This window comes from Rattus norvegicus, chromosome 17, assembly GCF_036323735.1.
Source record: "Rattus norvegicus strain BN/NHsdMcwi chromosome 17, GRCr8, whole genome shotgun sequence".
NCBI classification, from domain to species: domain Eukaryota; kingdom Metazoa; phylum Chordata; class Mammalia; order Rodentia; family Muridae; genus Rattus; species Rattus norvegicus.
This window is the reverse complement of record NC_086035.1, coordinates 86,760,811-86,773,797: the sequence shown is the minus strand read 5'-3', so window position 1 is coordinate 86,773,797 and position 12,987 is coordinate 86,760,811. Positions and strand designations below refer to the sequence as shown.

Sequence of the window (12,987 nt, the reverse complement as noted above, 5' to 3'; positions counted from 1 at the left end):
AGTTCTGAGTCTTGAAACTAGGGTCAAGATCCCGCAGGAGCCATCCCACGAACCCTCCCCCTGTATTCCCAGGGCAGAGATTCTGGAGGACCCACTTTCTGCTCCCCACCACCACAACTCCACAGGAAGAGAGATCTTTGCAGAGTGTGCCAGTCTCAACTCTTGGAACCTACTTATAAGCTCCTTAGGGGGCACGGTAGGGAACGCTGTTCCAAAGCAGTTTCTTCTCTTGGTAAATTATTTAAGACATCTGCTATGTCATTCCACTAAAAAATATCAGTGTGTCAGTTTTGTAGATCACATTGTTTTTTTCATAATAAAAGCTCACTTTTGGGAGGAAAAAAAGAGAAAGAAAAGAAAGCAGAAAGTCACAGAAACATTTGCTTATATGCCCTCAATGGCAGCTGTATTCTTAGTAGCTAAAAGGGAAAAGGCAACTCAACTGTCTGTCAGTGGCTACACGGGGAATCAAAGTGTGGTATAAACAAAGGAGTGTTATTCAGCCATAAGAACAAGGAAGTCTTGACACATGCTATTACATGAAGGGGCATTACGAGGGCAGCATGCTGGGTGCGACACAGTCACAAGGGAACAAACACAGCACAGAGAGACCACAGCAGCCAGCTCTGTAAGGACACATAGAAAGGTAGTTGGTAGAGACAATGAGTGGAGTGGCCTTCTGTGTCACTCTGGGTGGTGCTCTGCAGATGGGAAGGGCAGAAGATGTCGAACACATTTCCCACCACTGAGCTGTGTGAGCAATGGTTACAATGGTGAATTTTATCCTGCTATACTGGCCTCATCCTGGGTGCCACCTCCTGCCCACCTAAGCCCGTGTTTCCACAAGTGCTTACAGAGCCTCTCTGCAGGCCAAGGCAGGCAGGCTGGTGCTTCTACTTGCAGAGTGCCTTGGGTTAATTCTCACCGCATCTGTGCCATGACACCATGTATCAGGGTGTGTGTGTGTGTGTGTGTGTGTGTGTGTGTGTGTGTTTACATGCATGTGTCTGTCTGTCTGACTGTGTATATGTATGTATGCCTGCCTGTTTACTCTCTAGAACCAACAACTTCAAATCATGTTAAAATCATTTATGACTTAATATAAGTATGCATTTGTGTGGTGTATGTATATGTGTGTATGTTTGTGTGTTGTGTGTGTGCATGTATGTGTGTATATGCATGTGGGCATGTGTGTGCATGTGTGTGTGCATGCATGTGTGCATGTGTGTGTTGTGTGTGTGCATGTATGTGTGTATATGCATGTGGGCATGTGTGTGCATGTGTGTGTGCATGTGTGTATGTGTGTGGTGTGTGTGGTGTATGTGTGTGGTGTGTGTGTGCATGTGTGTGCATATGCGTGCATGTGTGTGTGTGTGTGTGTGTGTGTGTGTGTGTGTGTGTGGTGTGTGCATATACAGGGAAGTACATGTGCCCTATACTTATGGAAGCCAGAAGTCAACAGTGGATATCTTTCTTTATTGCTCTCCAAGTTATTTTTGAGACTGGGTCTCTCACTGAACTGGAGCTCACCAGTTTGGCTAGACTGGCTGGCTAGCAAGTCCCATGATCTCTGACTTTCTGTGCTGAGACTGCAGGTGTAGGTAACCTGTGTGTGTTAGGTATCCAAACGCGGGCCCTCGTTCTTGTACCATAGCCATGCTACTTACTGGTCCCCCAGCAAACCCTAAGACTTTTAATGATTTGATTTTATGCATACATATTTGTCAATGTGGGAGGGTGGAACGTGATCTTTGATGTATATTTTGCTTTTAATTGGCATACGGTAATTACATAATGATTGCACACTGAGTCCCGTGGGGTCTGTTTTAGTACATGTATCCAACGTGTAGTAAAGGAGTCAGGTTAACTGGAACCCATCCCCTCAGATATCTATCATTGTTTGAGTTCACAACACTCAAAGCGATCTCTAGAGGCTGCTTTGAAATGATTATTGTCGAGCATTTTATCCCACTGGCTGGAGAACATGAGAAGGGCTGTCCCTGTTAACCCTTCCCTCTCTACTTCCCTCTCCCAGACCTAGTCCAGTAACACTATTCTAGTCTTTACTCCTGTGGGGTCAATGTCACAGCTGTTAGATATGAGAAAACATCTTTTTGTCAGTTTACTTTCTGGATGAATACCTGTGGACCTCTGTGTGTGTGCGTGTGTGTGTGTGTGTGTGTGTGTGTGTGTGTATCTGTGTCTGTGTATGTATGAGTGCAAGCATGCATCCATGTGTATCTCTGTGTGTCTATGTGTGTCTGTCTCTGTGTGTATGTGTGCATGCATATGTGTGCCTCCATATGTGTGTATTCAGGCATGCATGCGTGTGTGTGTCTATTTGTGTGCATGCATGTGTGTGTGTGTGTGCGTGCGTGTATATTGCTGGCCCACATGCATGCTAAGTCAGCATTACACCTCTCAGCTACACCCCCAAATCCTTCCAGGTAAGCTAGATCACCATAGCAACTTCCTCTTGGTCCTCTGTGTTGGGCAATACATGTTTCCACCCTTTTAAACTTATAGCAAGCGTGCTCATCTTTACAGAGTGAAAAGCACAATGTTCCCTCTTCACTCTCTATTCAGTACCTCTTCCTTGATGTTAAACATTATTTTGTTTTATAAAAATAAAGAGAGAAGGAATATGCTTGGTGGATGTGTAGTCAGGTGTGGGGGAAGGGGTTGCCTCTGTGGGCCCGTGCTGAAGCATCCCTTCCCCATGAGTGACCAGCCACAGGATGGGATAGTATAGAATAGAGTTTATTCAGGGTATGCAGAGGGGAGTTGAGGTAGTAGATACAGAGAGAGAGAAAGAGAGAGAGAGAGAGAGAGAGAGAGAGAGAGAGAGAGAGAGAAAGAGGAGTAGAGGAGTAGAGGAGGCTGGCCATGAGAGTGTGGAGAGAGACAGGGGAGGGGAATGGGGAAAGGGGATAAGGAGCAAGAGAACAGAGCAGGAGAGCAAGAGAGTGAGGAGGGACAAGCAGCCCCTTTTATGGTGAGTCAGGCATACCTGGCTGTTGCCAGGTAACTGTGGGGTGGAGCCTAGACTAAATGCCAGCAACCATGGCTTAAATTCCTCACTGCTTCTCTAGCCTCAACCAACATGCTCAATGTTCTGTTGCATTCCATTCACCAGGCATTCTGCAGATTTCCAGGTCTGGAACTTTCTGTAATCCCTTAGCCTTCACACACCTTTCCTTTCAGTGAACATCCTGCCCAGATCATTCTTTACCCAGGAATTTTCCACGATTCATGCCACATCTGGGTTGTAAGTACTTATTGGAGCCTAACACTTCTCTACCTGAGTTTTCATGGAGTGGCCGTCTTCCTGAGTAGTTCCTGTCTTTCCACCAGCATGGTTGACACGTCTTTGTGAGTGCCGGCCTGCTTGCCTGTCTCAGTTTATGGAAAGAAAATCACAAATGGTTGGACGAATGGACAGGTCTGTAGGAACTGCTGTTCCCTCACAGCCAAGGAAGCAGGTCACTGAGGCCACAGCATTAAAACTAGTCCTGAGCCTAGTCCTTCAGACTCTCTGCCCAGAGTCCCACCCATTCTCTGTCACGTGACTGATCGTTGTCAGGTCCAATGGCTACCCCTAGAGCAAGCACTCTTGCTTTCTCTTTGTCCGGCATCTCTGCTGTTCTCTCCTGTTCTCTTGCCTCTCTCAGATAGCCCTGGCCATGTCTGCTATGCCCTCCTTTCTCTCTGCTCTGGACTCTTCCAGACGCCTCTGGGTGTTCTCTCTCTTATTCTCAATAAAAGTTTTTCCCATTAAGGAGGGGCTGTTTCGGCAGTTTCTTTACTGTGCCCCCCTCGCATACATTTTTGATATTAAAGAATTCCGCATTTTACAGCCTGCCTTTAGATTTGGTGTTGACAGTGTTGATAAGTCATGACGCCCCACTATGCTAACTCTATGCTACACAGCGAGCTTGTGTTTGCTGCATTAAAGCTGAGTCTTTGGGAAATCCAGTATTGGCTGAAAAAAAATGTTCTTTACAACAGATACACAGACGTATATTCGGATGTGAGTATATATGTTTGGAATGTAAGTCATAGAAACACGCAAAGCTGCCATCACATTTCTAAGAGTAGTGATGCAGAAGGAGAAAAATAAGTCCCTGTATTTTATTAACACAACACACCCCCCCATATATTAAAGTTATTATTGCATCTTCAGTGATTGGAATGTAATCAACCTCTCTTGCTTTGCCAACTTATAACACAGCTTATCGCGGAAATGAAAACTGGATTATGCACAAGGAACAAGCATATTGTCTTCTGTGCCTGTATCACGTGGCACTGCTAAATGCCAGCTGACACTTGACAGTCCTCGGATGTCATTCTGAGAGTGACCTCTCAAAACAACGCTCTCTCACGAGTCGCAAACGCCATGTGCATCCTGTGGTATTCTGATTTGGGGTGAAATAAAAGCTGAGAGCTTAAATTCATAATGAATTGCTTTTTGAAAATGGGATTACAGTTAAGCGGTGCCCCCGACAACGCACCTGTACTTTAACTTGGCAGTGAGCTGTTTGGGTCCTGTTGTTCTCTGAGAGGTATCTTTAAAGCAGGAAGATGCTCTAGTGTTTATGAATGCCGGTCAACATCAAGAATGCAAAGGGAAGGTGCGTGCCCAGATTGTGTTAAGGCAATACATACGGTCATAAGCTGCCTTGGTGATAGCTTTGGCCGCGTTCTTCTGGATGTCAGGAATTGTGGAGTTCTCTGCGAAGGACAGGACTTTTTTGAGGCTCCCTGACTGCTGCATCAACACCATTGTGTCCATATCCTCCAGACAGTTGGCTATCACTGCGAGTGCTTCTACATGCAGGTCGTTCAGTTCCTAGTCATAGAGAACAAGCACAGCTTGAAAAGTATCCTTTCAGTTGCTTCACAGGCTGCTGTGACAAAAGACTTGACCAAGGCAACTTAAAGGAGAAAGGCTTTACTCCAGATTCAGTTTCCAAGGGGACACAGCCCATCATGGCCCGGAACATAAAAGGCTGGCCACTCACATTGCAGGGGTGGTCAGGAGTCAGTGTGAGGACAGGAAGTGGAGCAAGACTCTAGGCCCTCAAAGCCCACCCCCAGTGATGTACTTCCTCCCTCGAGGTTCCACTCCTAAAGCTTCCATGACTTTCCCAAACAGCTACACCATCGGGGGACCAAGTATTAAACACGTGAGGCTATGGGGGTGGGGCGCATTTCACACTCAAACAAACACAGTCATGCTAGAGAATCAGAACATAGTGTGCTTAATTTTGTGTTGACAGAGCCCAAGGAAGCAGAAGTCCTTATCACGACGCATCCCATGCCACTTGCCTCATCTTTTCTCGTTTCTCTTATTTCAAAATGTTTTATGGATAAAATAATGAAGAAAACAGCCAGTAAGTACAGTGAATTGAGAGTGCTTATATCATCTTCCATTAAATACAAATATCAACACCCAGGAAAATGTATAGTCTTGGGAGACACTACACAACATGAAGCCAGGGTCTTGTCCATGCACACACTCTCTACCCCTGAGCTATAACCTCCAGTTTGAGAATGTAGTTTTCGGAGTAGGACAGAAGCTGAAGGTGAATATAATCTCTAAAATCTTGGAAGACAGAAAGGACAAATAAGAGGAGGGGACCAAATCAAAGCAGCAGCCTAGAAAAGTGGAAAACAATGAATTGGTTCCATGCCTAACTACAACCAAGTCAACAAATCATAGACTGGTTAAAACTGTCGTATTAAAAATCATTACATAACCCATGGCTTGCTGTAGCTCTCCATGCGAGTCTTCCTTAATGCTGTTTTGTGCTTCTTCCAATAATAGATTTTACACAAGGTTTGACAATTTAATTTCTCGCAGTTCATGCATTAAGAACATACTGTAGGAGTCTAGGGCACTCACTCAGTCGGTGAGGTACTCTCCAGCTAGTCTGTGGACCTGAGCACACATGCGTGTGTGATCCCAGCGCTGGGGATGCTGAGACAGGAGGATGCCTGGGGCTTGCTGGCCTGCCAGTCTAGCTGAATTTGTCAGCTCCACATTCAGTGAGACACACCGTCTCAGGTAATAAAGGGGGAAGCAATTGAGGAAGACACACTGATCTCCACATACATGTGCCCATTGACACCACCATATGCACACAGACACACAAAACCAGTAAACATACATGCACACAGAAAATATTGTAACTTGAGTTATATTTCTATTGCTTTTTAAGTGCTCATTACTAGCATAAGGAAACATAATTTGTAATGAGCTGACTTATTCTGCAACCTTCAGAAATCTACTTAACAGTTTTTTGAGTGTTGTCTTTAGGCTTTCTGTCTTTGAAGTCTGTTTTCAAGTCTGTTAGTTTTTGTCACCTTTTTTTAAAGACTTATTTATTTTATATATGTGAGTACACTGTCTCTGTCTACAGACACACCAGAAGAGGGCATCAGATCCCACTACAGATGGTTGTGAGCCACCATGCAGTTGCTGGGAATTGAACTCAGGACCTCTGGAAGAGCAACCAGTGCTCTTAACCACTGAGCCATCTCTTCGGTGAGGAGTTTCAGCACATAGGATACATAATGAATGACCCTTTGAGCCTGGTGCCCCAGGATGGGAGAGGGGTTTTTATATTTCATTCTACGTAATTTAGTATAATTTAATTTTTTCCAAATAAAATATCCATATCAGTTCTGAAAATTTTCACTTTCTGCTATATTTGCATTTTCTGTGACTACAGATGTATATTTTATCTCTCAGATTCAATTTTTCCACATCTGCTAAATGAGATTAACTAGGTAATAATTGCATGTGATATATATAATATATATTTATATATACAATGATATAAATATAGATGAGATGATTTTATGATGTACATTGTACAGAATATATACAAATGTACGTATTATCTAACATATAGATACATTATGTATTATATAGCTATCATGTATAATGATGTAATTATTGTTATTTTATAGTTTATCCTACTTTGAAGAAATGAGAAGGTAATAAAATCACATACATAAAATACTTGTGCCTACCACACACACATATGACCGAGTAGATCTTTCTGGGCTTTTTTTTTTAATCCCAAGAAGACAGGAGACAGGAGTGTGACAAAATCAGACAAAGCTACATTTATTCTGCAGTTAATCCCTTTATACCTGTGGTTCACAGAACAGAGTAACCGCCCTGATTTACATCTTCCATTTGAAATAACAGGACAAATTGATAGGACAAAACAATAGTACTGTTAGCTTTCTACCATATAGTTCTAATAATGTATGTAGCCTGTGGTGCTGTTATAGTGCTATGCCACAATTGTGAAATCTCCACACAGAGCTGGTACACATGGTAATGGGATGCCACAGAATCAGACACAGAAGGGCATGGCAGGGGCACAGGCTTGTGCAGGACTCCTTTTGAAATTGTGCTTTATTTTCTCATTTTAAGCTCTGAGGTCTGTAATTTTTTAGGAGGAAATCTAACGACTGGTTAACCTGAAGCTTAATATTAAACTAGTGTTCAAGGAGCCTTTAACCTCCTAGACTGCCTCACTTTATTTTCTGAAAGGAGCCCAGCGTAGTTTGCTTATAGAATGTATTGGAGTAGAGGCAGTGGATCTGAAATCTGCATACCAGTATTTGGCTCTGGAATTAAGACTGAGACTCTTCCAGCATAGATCTGAGACAAGTCTATGCAGCTGCATGGTCCGCAGCAACCTGCTAGATTGGTGTTTGTAACCGGGAGATGTGAGACACACACAGACTCTTCAGTGGGAGAGGCATTCCTTGCGAACCCCATGGGAACTGTCCAGCTTCACCTCCAATGTTTCTCGGTGTATTTAGAAGGTAGATCATTCTGCTTGCCTCATCTCAGACAATCATGATGAGCAGAGCGATCAAAAGACTGATTCTAGGTGTTTCAGAAAAAAATCTTAAACCTTCGAAGCCAGAAGGCTTATTTCCTATTAGTTCTAGATGGCCTCTGCAACTAGCCTGCTTTAATGACCTGATAGACTTTACACCACAATTAATGGTTTGCTCCTGTAACCTCTGCTTACTAAAACTGAAAGCATCCAGGCAGGAAGACGCCTCAGAACACTGAGAGTGAGTACCTTGGTCTCCAGGATCTTAGTGAGGTGGTCCAGCCCTTGATTGTCCTTCAGTGTCGTCCGAGCCTCCTTATCACACGTGATGACACCCAGGGTTTTGAGAGCCAGCAGCTGGATAATGGGGTACTCTGACTTCAACAGCTCTAATATCGGAGGGATGGCATTTAGCTCTTGAAGTGTAGTCCGACACTGAAAATCCTGCCAAGAAACACAAATGAGCACCAGTCATTCCTACAACTGAACGCAGCCCCCAGAGTGGAGAGCAACTATTATTACATTGTAACTTCCCCAGCTTTGTTTCCAGATTCCAAAATAACGGCAAGACAAGAGAAAGCAACACAAGATTTATTTATGCAGACATTATCAACAGGAACTCATCTATGACCTGTGGGGTTTACGTTGCTGCAAACTTCTATGGGCAGACTTAGGTTAAAATGTATCCATAATACAATTCCTTCCACACTGATACACTGTTTCAAACAGTACCTGATAAATAGTGGCATGGATTCTTTATGTTCTGGGGGTTGTTTGTGAACTAGCTGTAGCGTTCATGTGTATGCAAATTTATAGTGGGGTTTTCTCAAACGCATGACCTTGATTAAGACACACATGATCTCGGAGAAGCAGTTACATGTGATGAACCAGTCCTGGTAGCAGTCATGGGGCAAAGGATGGAGCAGTGGAGAAAACCCCCCAAACTCTGACTACTACTACATCGTGATTTTTAAAACCTCAGACGCAATTAAAATAGCTCTAAGGGTGAAAAGGGAGAGGGGGACGTGGCTCAGTCAGTTGAGTGTTTGCCGCTTGTGCCTGAGAAGATGCGTCTGGACATCCAGAGCCACGTAAAGAAGCCAGGGTTGCAGCACGCCTGTATTCTAGCTCAAGGGAGACACAGTAGGTGGATTCCTGGAACTTAGTGGCCAGTCAGAGTCTCTGGTTAGTGAGAATCCCCAAAAGATAAGGTGGAGAGTAATTAAAGACTGGACTTTGATCTCTGGCCTCCGCATTCACATGTACCCGCCTAAACATGTATGTATAACACACATACAATTCACACATACACACATACACACACACACACACACACACACAATGGGGAAGCCTCCACATTTACCTTAGCCTTTCTTCCTTCCTCTTCCCAAGCTAAATGTTCAGTGTCCTTCAGGCATAGAAGTTACAGACAACCTTTACAAAGAGTGGAATCGTTTCCCCCGGGGGCTCAGAATGGGACCAGATTTGTAAAGAGAGTCACTGCAGATATGATTTGGCAGAATGGAGCATCCTGGAGTACAGTGGGTCCTTTAACGGTGTCCTCATGAGGTAGAAGATGTGTCCTCATGAGGATAGAGACAACAGAGTCTAGAGTGCTGACTACCAGAGAAAGCTGGTAATGGAGAACGCCTCTGCCCAGAGTCTGGAGGATAAGTCATAACAACATGGAAATTTTGAGCCTCTAGACCCAGAAGTGACTTGTTTTGAGCCACTGACCTTGTGGCACTTAGCTCCAGTGGCCCTAATATCTCCTTAGTCCCCAGTGCTTCTGATATGAAGAACTGCAAGGGAATGCTCCTGTCTCCACTTGAAAGAAAAAGTAGAAGAATACAACACAAGGCATCATGAGATTAAAACCACAAATCCATGGATAGAAAGTCTTAAGTTCACTGAGTGAGTTGGACAGATGTTAGTGGACAACTACAGACAGTACAAAAAGCCACCCAACAGACAAGCCTGTGAGCACATCTGCAAGAGGTTCTCCGGGCTGAGGTTAGCTTTGGGATTATCTCGATTGCATTAACTGATGTGAGAACACACATCTGAGTTGTCCGCAGGACCGCTCCCTCCATGGTGGGTCTTGGACAATACGAAATGGAGGATGTTAGCTGAGCATGGGAATTCATTGCTCTCTGCTTCCTGACTATGGATGTGATGTGACCAGAAGCTACAAGCGCCTGCTGTTTAATTCCCTGCCGCGGTGGAATACATACTCTAGAATTATGAGCCAGAAACAACACTTTCTCCCTTAAATTGCTTTTGTGAGGGTATTTTATCACGGCAATAGAAGAGTAAGCTGGGATAGTGAGGGAGAGGCTAGGGGATCAGGGATGGCAGAAACCAGAAAGCGGTTGGACATCCTCCGAGGATGCCTGTTTCAGGAGCCTGAGGACGCCATGTTGCCAGGATTCACCGGGGCTGAGAATGTTTTCTGAGCCTCTTTCCATCTCGCTGCCTAGAAACTGTCCCTCAACCAGTCATCTCCCCTTCCTCTAATGCTGACCCAAAGTTTACCAGGCAAATCTAGCTGCTGTTATGAAGCCTGAGCAGAAAAAAAAAAAAAACCAGCAGGGATGGCTGGTAAGTCTCGCCTGTGGGTTGTGACCTTCTGTTCTGTGGATAAAGAAACCCTTTCATATTGCATATCAGATATCTACTTTATGATTCATAACGGTAGCAAAATTGAAGTTATGAAGGAACAGTGGACATAATTTTACGATTGTGGGTCACAGCATTAGGAAGGTTGAGAACCACTGCTCTAAACTGACCTGTTGTGGGTAAGGACAGGACACAGGCAACGGCATGGGGGTGCAGGAGGGAGGACAGGAGCTGCTCTCTACTATACAGGAACGCATCCCGAGGAGAGGGCACTTTGCTGCTGGGAATAATGAATTGCACTGAGCAGACTCAGGTGTTAGAGTTTCAGCAGTGAATGGTCTGAGACTTCGGCCATTGGCTGCCCAATTCTCTGAGTCCTTCAGGACTGCCTCGGTGGCTTGTTTCCGAGAATGAGAACTTCTGGTGTTATGGCATCAGTGATGTGAGAGGTTGGAACACTATAGGCCCACAGCCTGACTACCTTACCTTATGTTGGTTGAGGCCCCTTGAACAGTCGAACCTTGCTCACCCCTGTGTCAGAACTAACAGGCTAATAGATAAAAGTATTTTGGAGTCTATTACTCTAGCATAATGTAGGTTCCTGCCAACCCAAAGACTGCCCCAGTTACCCTCTGCGATCCATAGGGGAGATTTCCCCTATCCTGCTGTAACTGCATCTATGGCTGACCCACCAGCGTGTTTTAAGCATGCTTTGGTTTGAGATTTTCCTTAGTCTGCTTCCTAGGAAACCTCATGAACCTGCTTCCACCTGGGGATACGGGGCTCCCTACTTTTCAAGCCAAGGTTACTCAGGTTTGGTTTTGGAATATGCTTCCTCATTTCCTTTGAGGTGAGAGCTATGTTCTTTCTCTCTGTGTGTGTGTGTGTGTGTGTGTGTGTGTGTGTGTGTGTGTGTGTGTGTGTTGTTCCTTCCCAGATTTGACAAGAATTGTACATATCCCATTTCAAAATAAGCTCAGTGGATTCAGACGAATCCCACCTTAATTTTCAAGCCATTCTGTTCTTTTCAAACTGAAATATGTTTCTTTTCCTGTGGCAGACAATTACTTATAAAATGGGAAAATTAAAAGACATCTACTTGAAGTTTCTTTTTTTTTTTTTTCTGAGTGACTAATACTAAATGTGTTGAGAACAACCATGCCGCAACTGGTGAGTCTTAAAAATCTCTTCCTCTTTAAAGGGGAAGGTAAATTCCATAATGGGCTTCTGAGGTTACTTCATGAAGGTGCTGGGAACTGGTCCTGGTTCCACTGGAAGAGAAGCCAGGGCTCTTGACCTCAGATCCGTCTCTCCAGCCCCATCCCTTACAGTTGGCTTTTGCCCAAACATTGTGTCTTAACGATGTCGAGGCTAAATCTCAGAGCCTCCTGCATTCAGCCTTTAGCACCAAGTTGTAGTGACATCAAAGCATGGTTTAGAAGTTCGCCTTACCTGTACCAAGTTGTAGATGCATTCGATAGAATTCTTCTTCACATCCGGGTCTGGGCTGCTCAGCAGTCTGATAAGTGGCTCCAGTCCGCCGTGCTCAAATATCTGTACTTTCCCCGTGTACTCCACGGACATGTTCGCGAGACAAAGACTAGCAAACTCATGGATGACCACTTCCTCTGTACGTCACAGGTAAAGGAGACAACCAGTTAGCTGTTTGCAGGAGGTCCACGTTACGGTCAGCTTTGAAGGGTGTAATGTGACATGCACTTGTGACCCTAACCATTTGTCAGGAAGGGCAGGATGTTCTCGTGCTCCAGTGCAGTGGGATACAGCGCAGTGAGAAAGCGCTCTCTGAACATAAGCGAATCTCTGAACTCAATTTTAGTAACGTACACACGTGCGTGTGTGCGCACGCTCACACAGGCAGAGAAGGGGGGGTTGAAAAACAAAGTTCAAAAGTCTTGTTCACACCCCACTTTCTGGAAAAGTGCAAACTGAGCTATGGTCTGTAAGATTATAAGGACAATTCACAGCTAATGGCTCTTAAGTTCTTTCCGATGTGTAGTTTAGTAAAATGTAAAAAGAAATCAGTTTCATTTTGGAAATAAACGTAGGATGCAAAGTTACCTTCTGGGGAGAGCTGAGCAATCACAGAACTCATAACTTCTAACTCTCTCAGTAGCTTTTTAACATCACCTGCAAAGGAAGAGACAAAATATGGATGTTTATTAAAGTAATAATGGTGATGCCTTTAAAGCATTTCCTTAGGAGACAGATGTTTCTACCTAACTTCATGGATAAAAATGTTGAGGTTTAAACGCGCAATAAAGAGGTGGCAGGTTTCATACTCTCGTTGGCTTACACGGCTTGGACACCATCCAGCCTCGGCCTCTCCATGAACACTAAACATGGTACCAGCAGAAGTGCCAGCTACGCCTAGAACACACCAGTCAGGCTGACTTACAATGTGCTACACTTGATTATTATATAAATTGTTTTGAAAATCTGATGTCTGAGTGCTATGTTACATCATTTCCTTCCTTTCTCTCTC

The 12,987-nt window shown here is 44.3% G+C and overlaps 1 protein-coding gene across 7 annotated transcripts in view; it reads right to left on the bottom strand.

The window, feature by feature from the left end:
• Armc3 (armadillo repeat containing 3) overlaps nt 1-12,987 on the bottom strand; it is a 103,464-nt gene that overhangs the window by 52,102 nt on the left and 38,375 nt on the right. For all 7 annotated transcript variants that reach the window (XM_017600429.3, XM_017600428.3, XM_017600430.3 and 4 more), the window contains exons 5-8: nt 12,564-12,632; nt 11,937-12,112; nt 8,115-8,309; nt 4,666-4,849 (exon numbers count right to left, since the gene is read on the bottom strand). In XM_017600429.3, the coding sequence (XP_017455918.1) occupies nt 4,666-4,849; nt 8,115-8,309; nt 11,937-12,112; nt 12,564-12,632 (624 nt within the window). The remainder of the gene's footprint in view (nt 1-4,665; nt 4,850-8,114; nt 8,310-11,936; nt 12,113-12,563; nt 12,633-12,987) is intronic.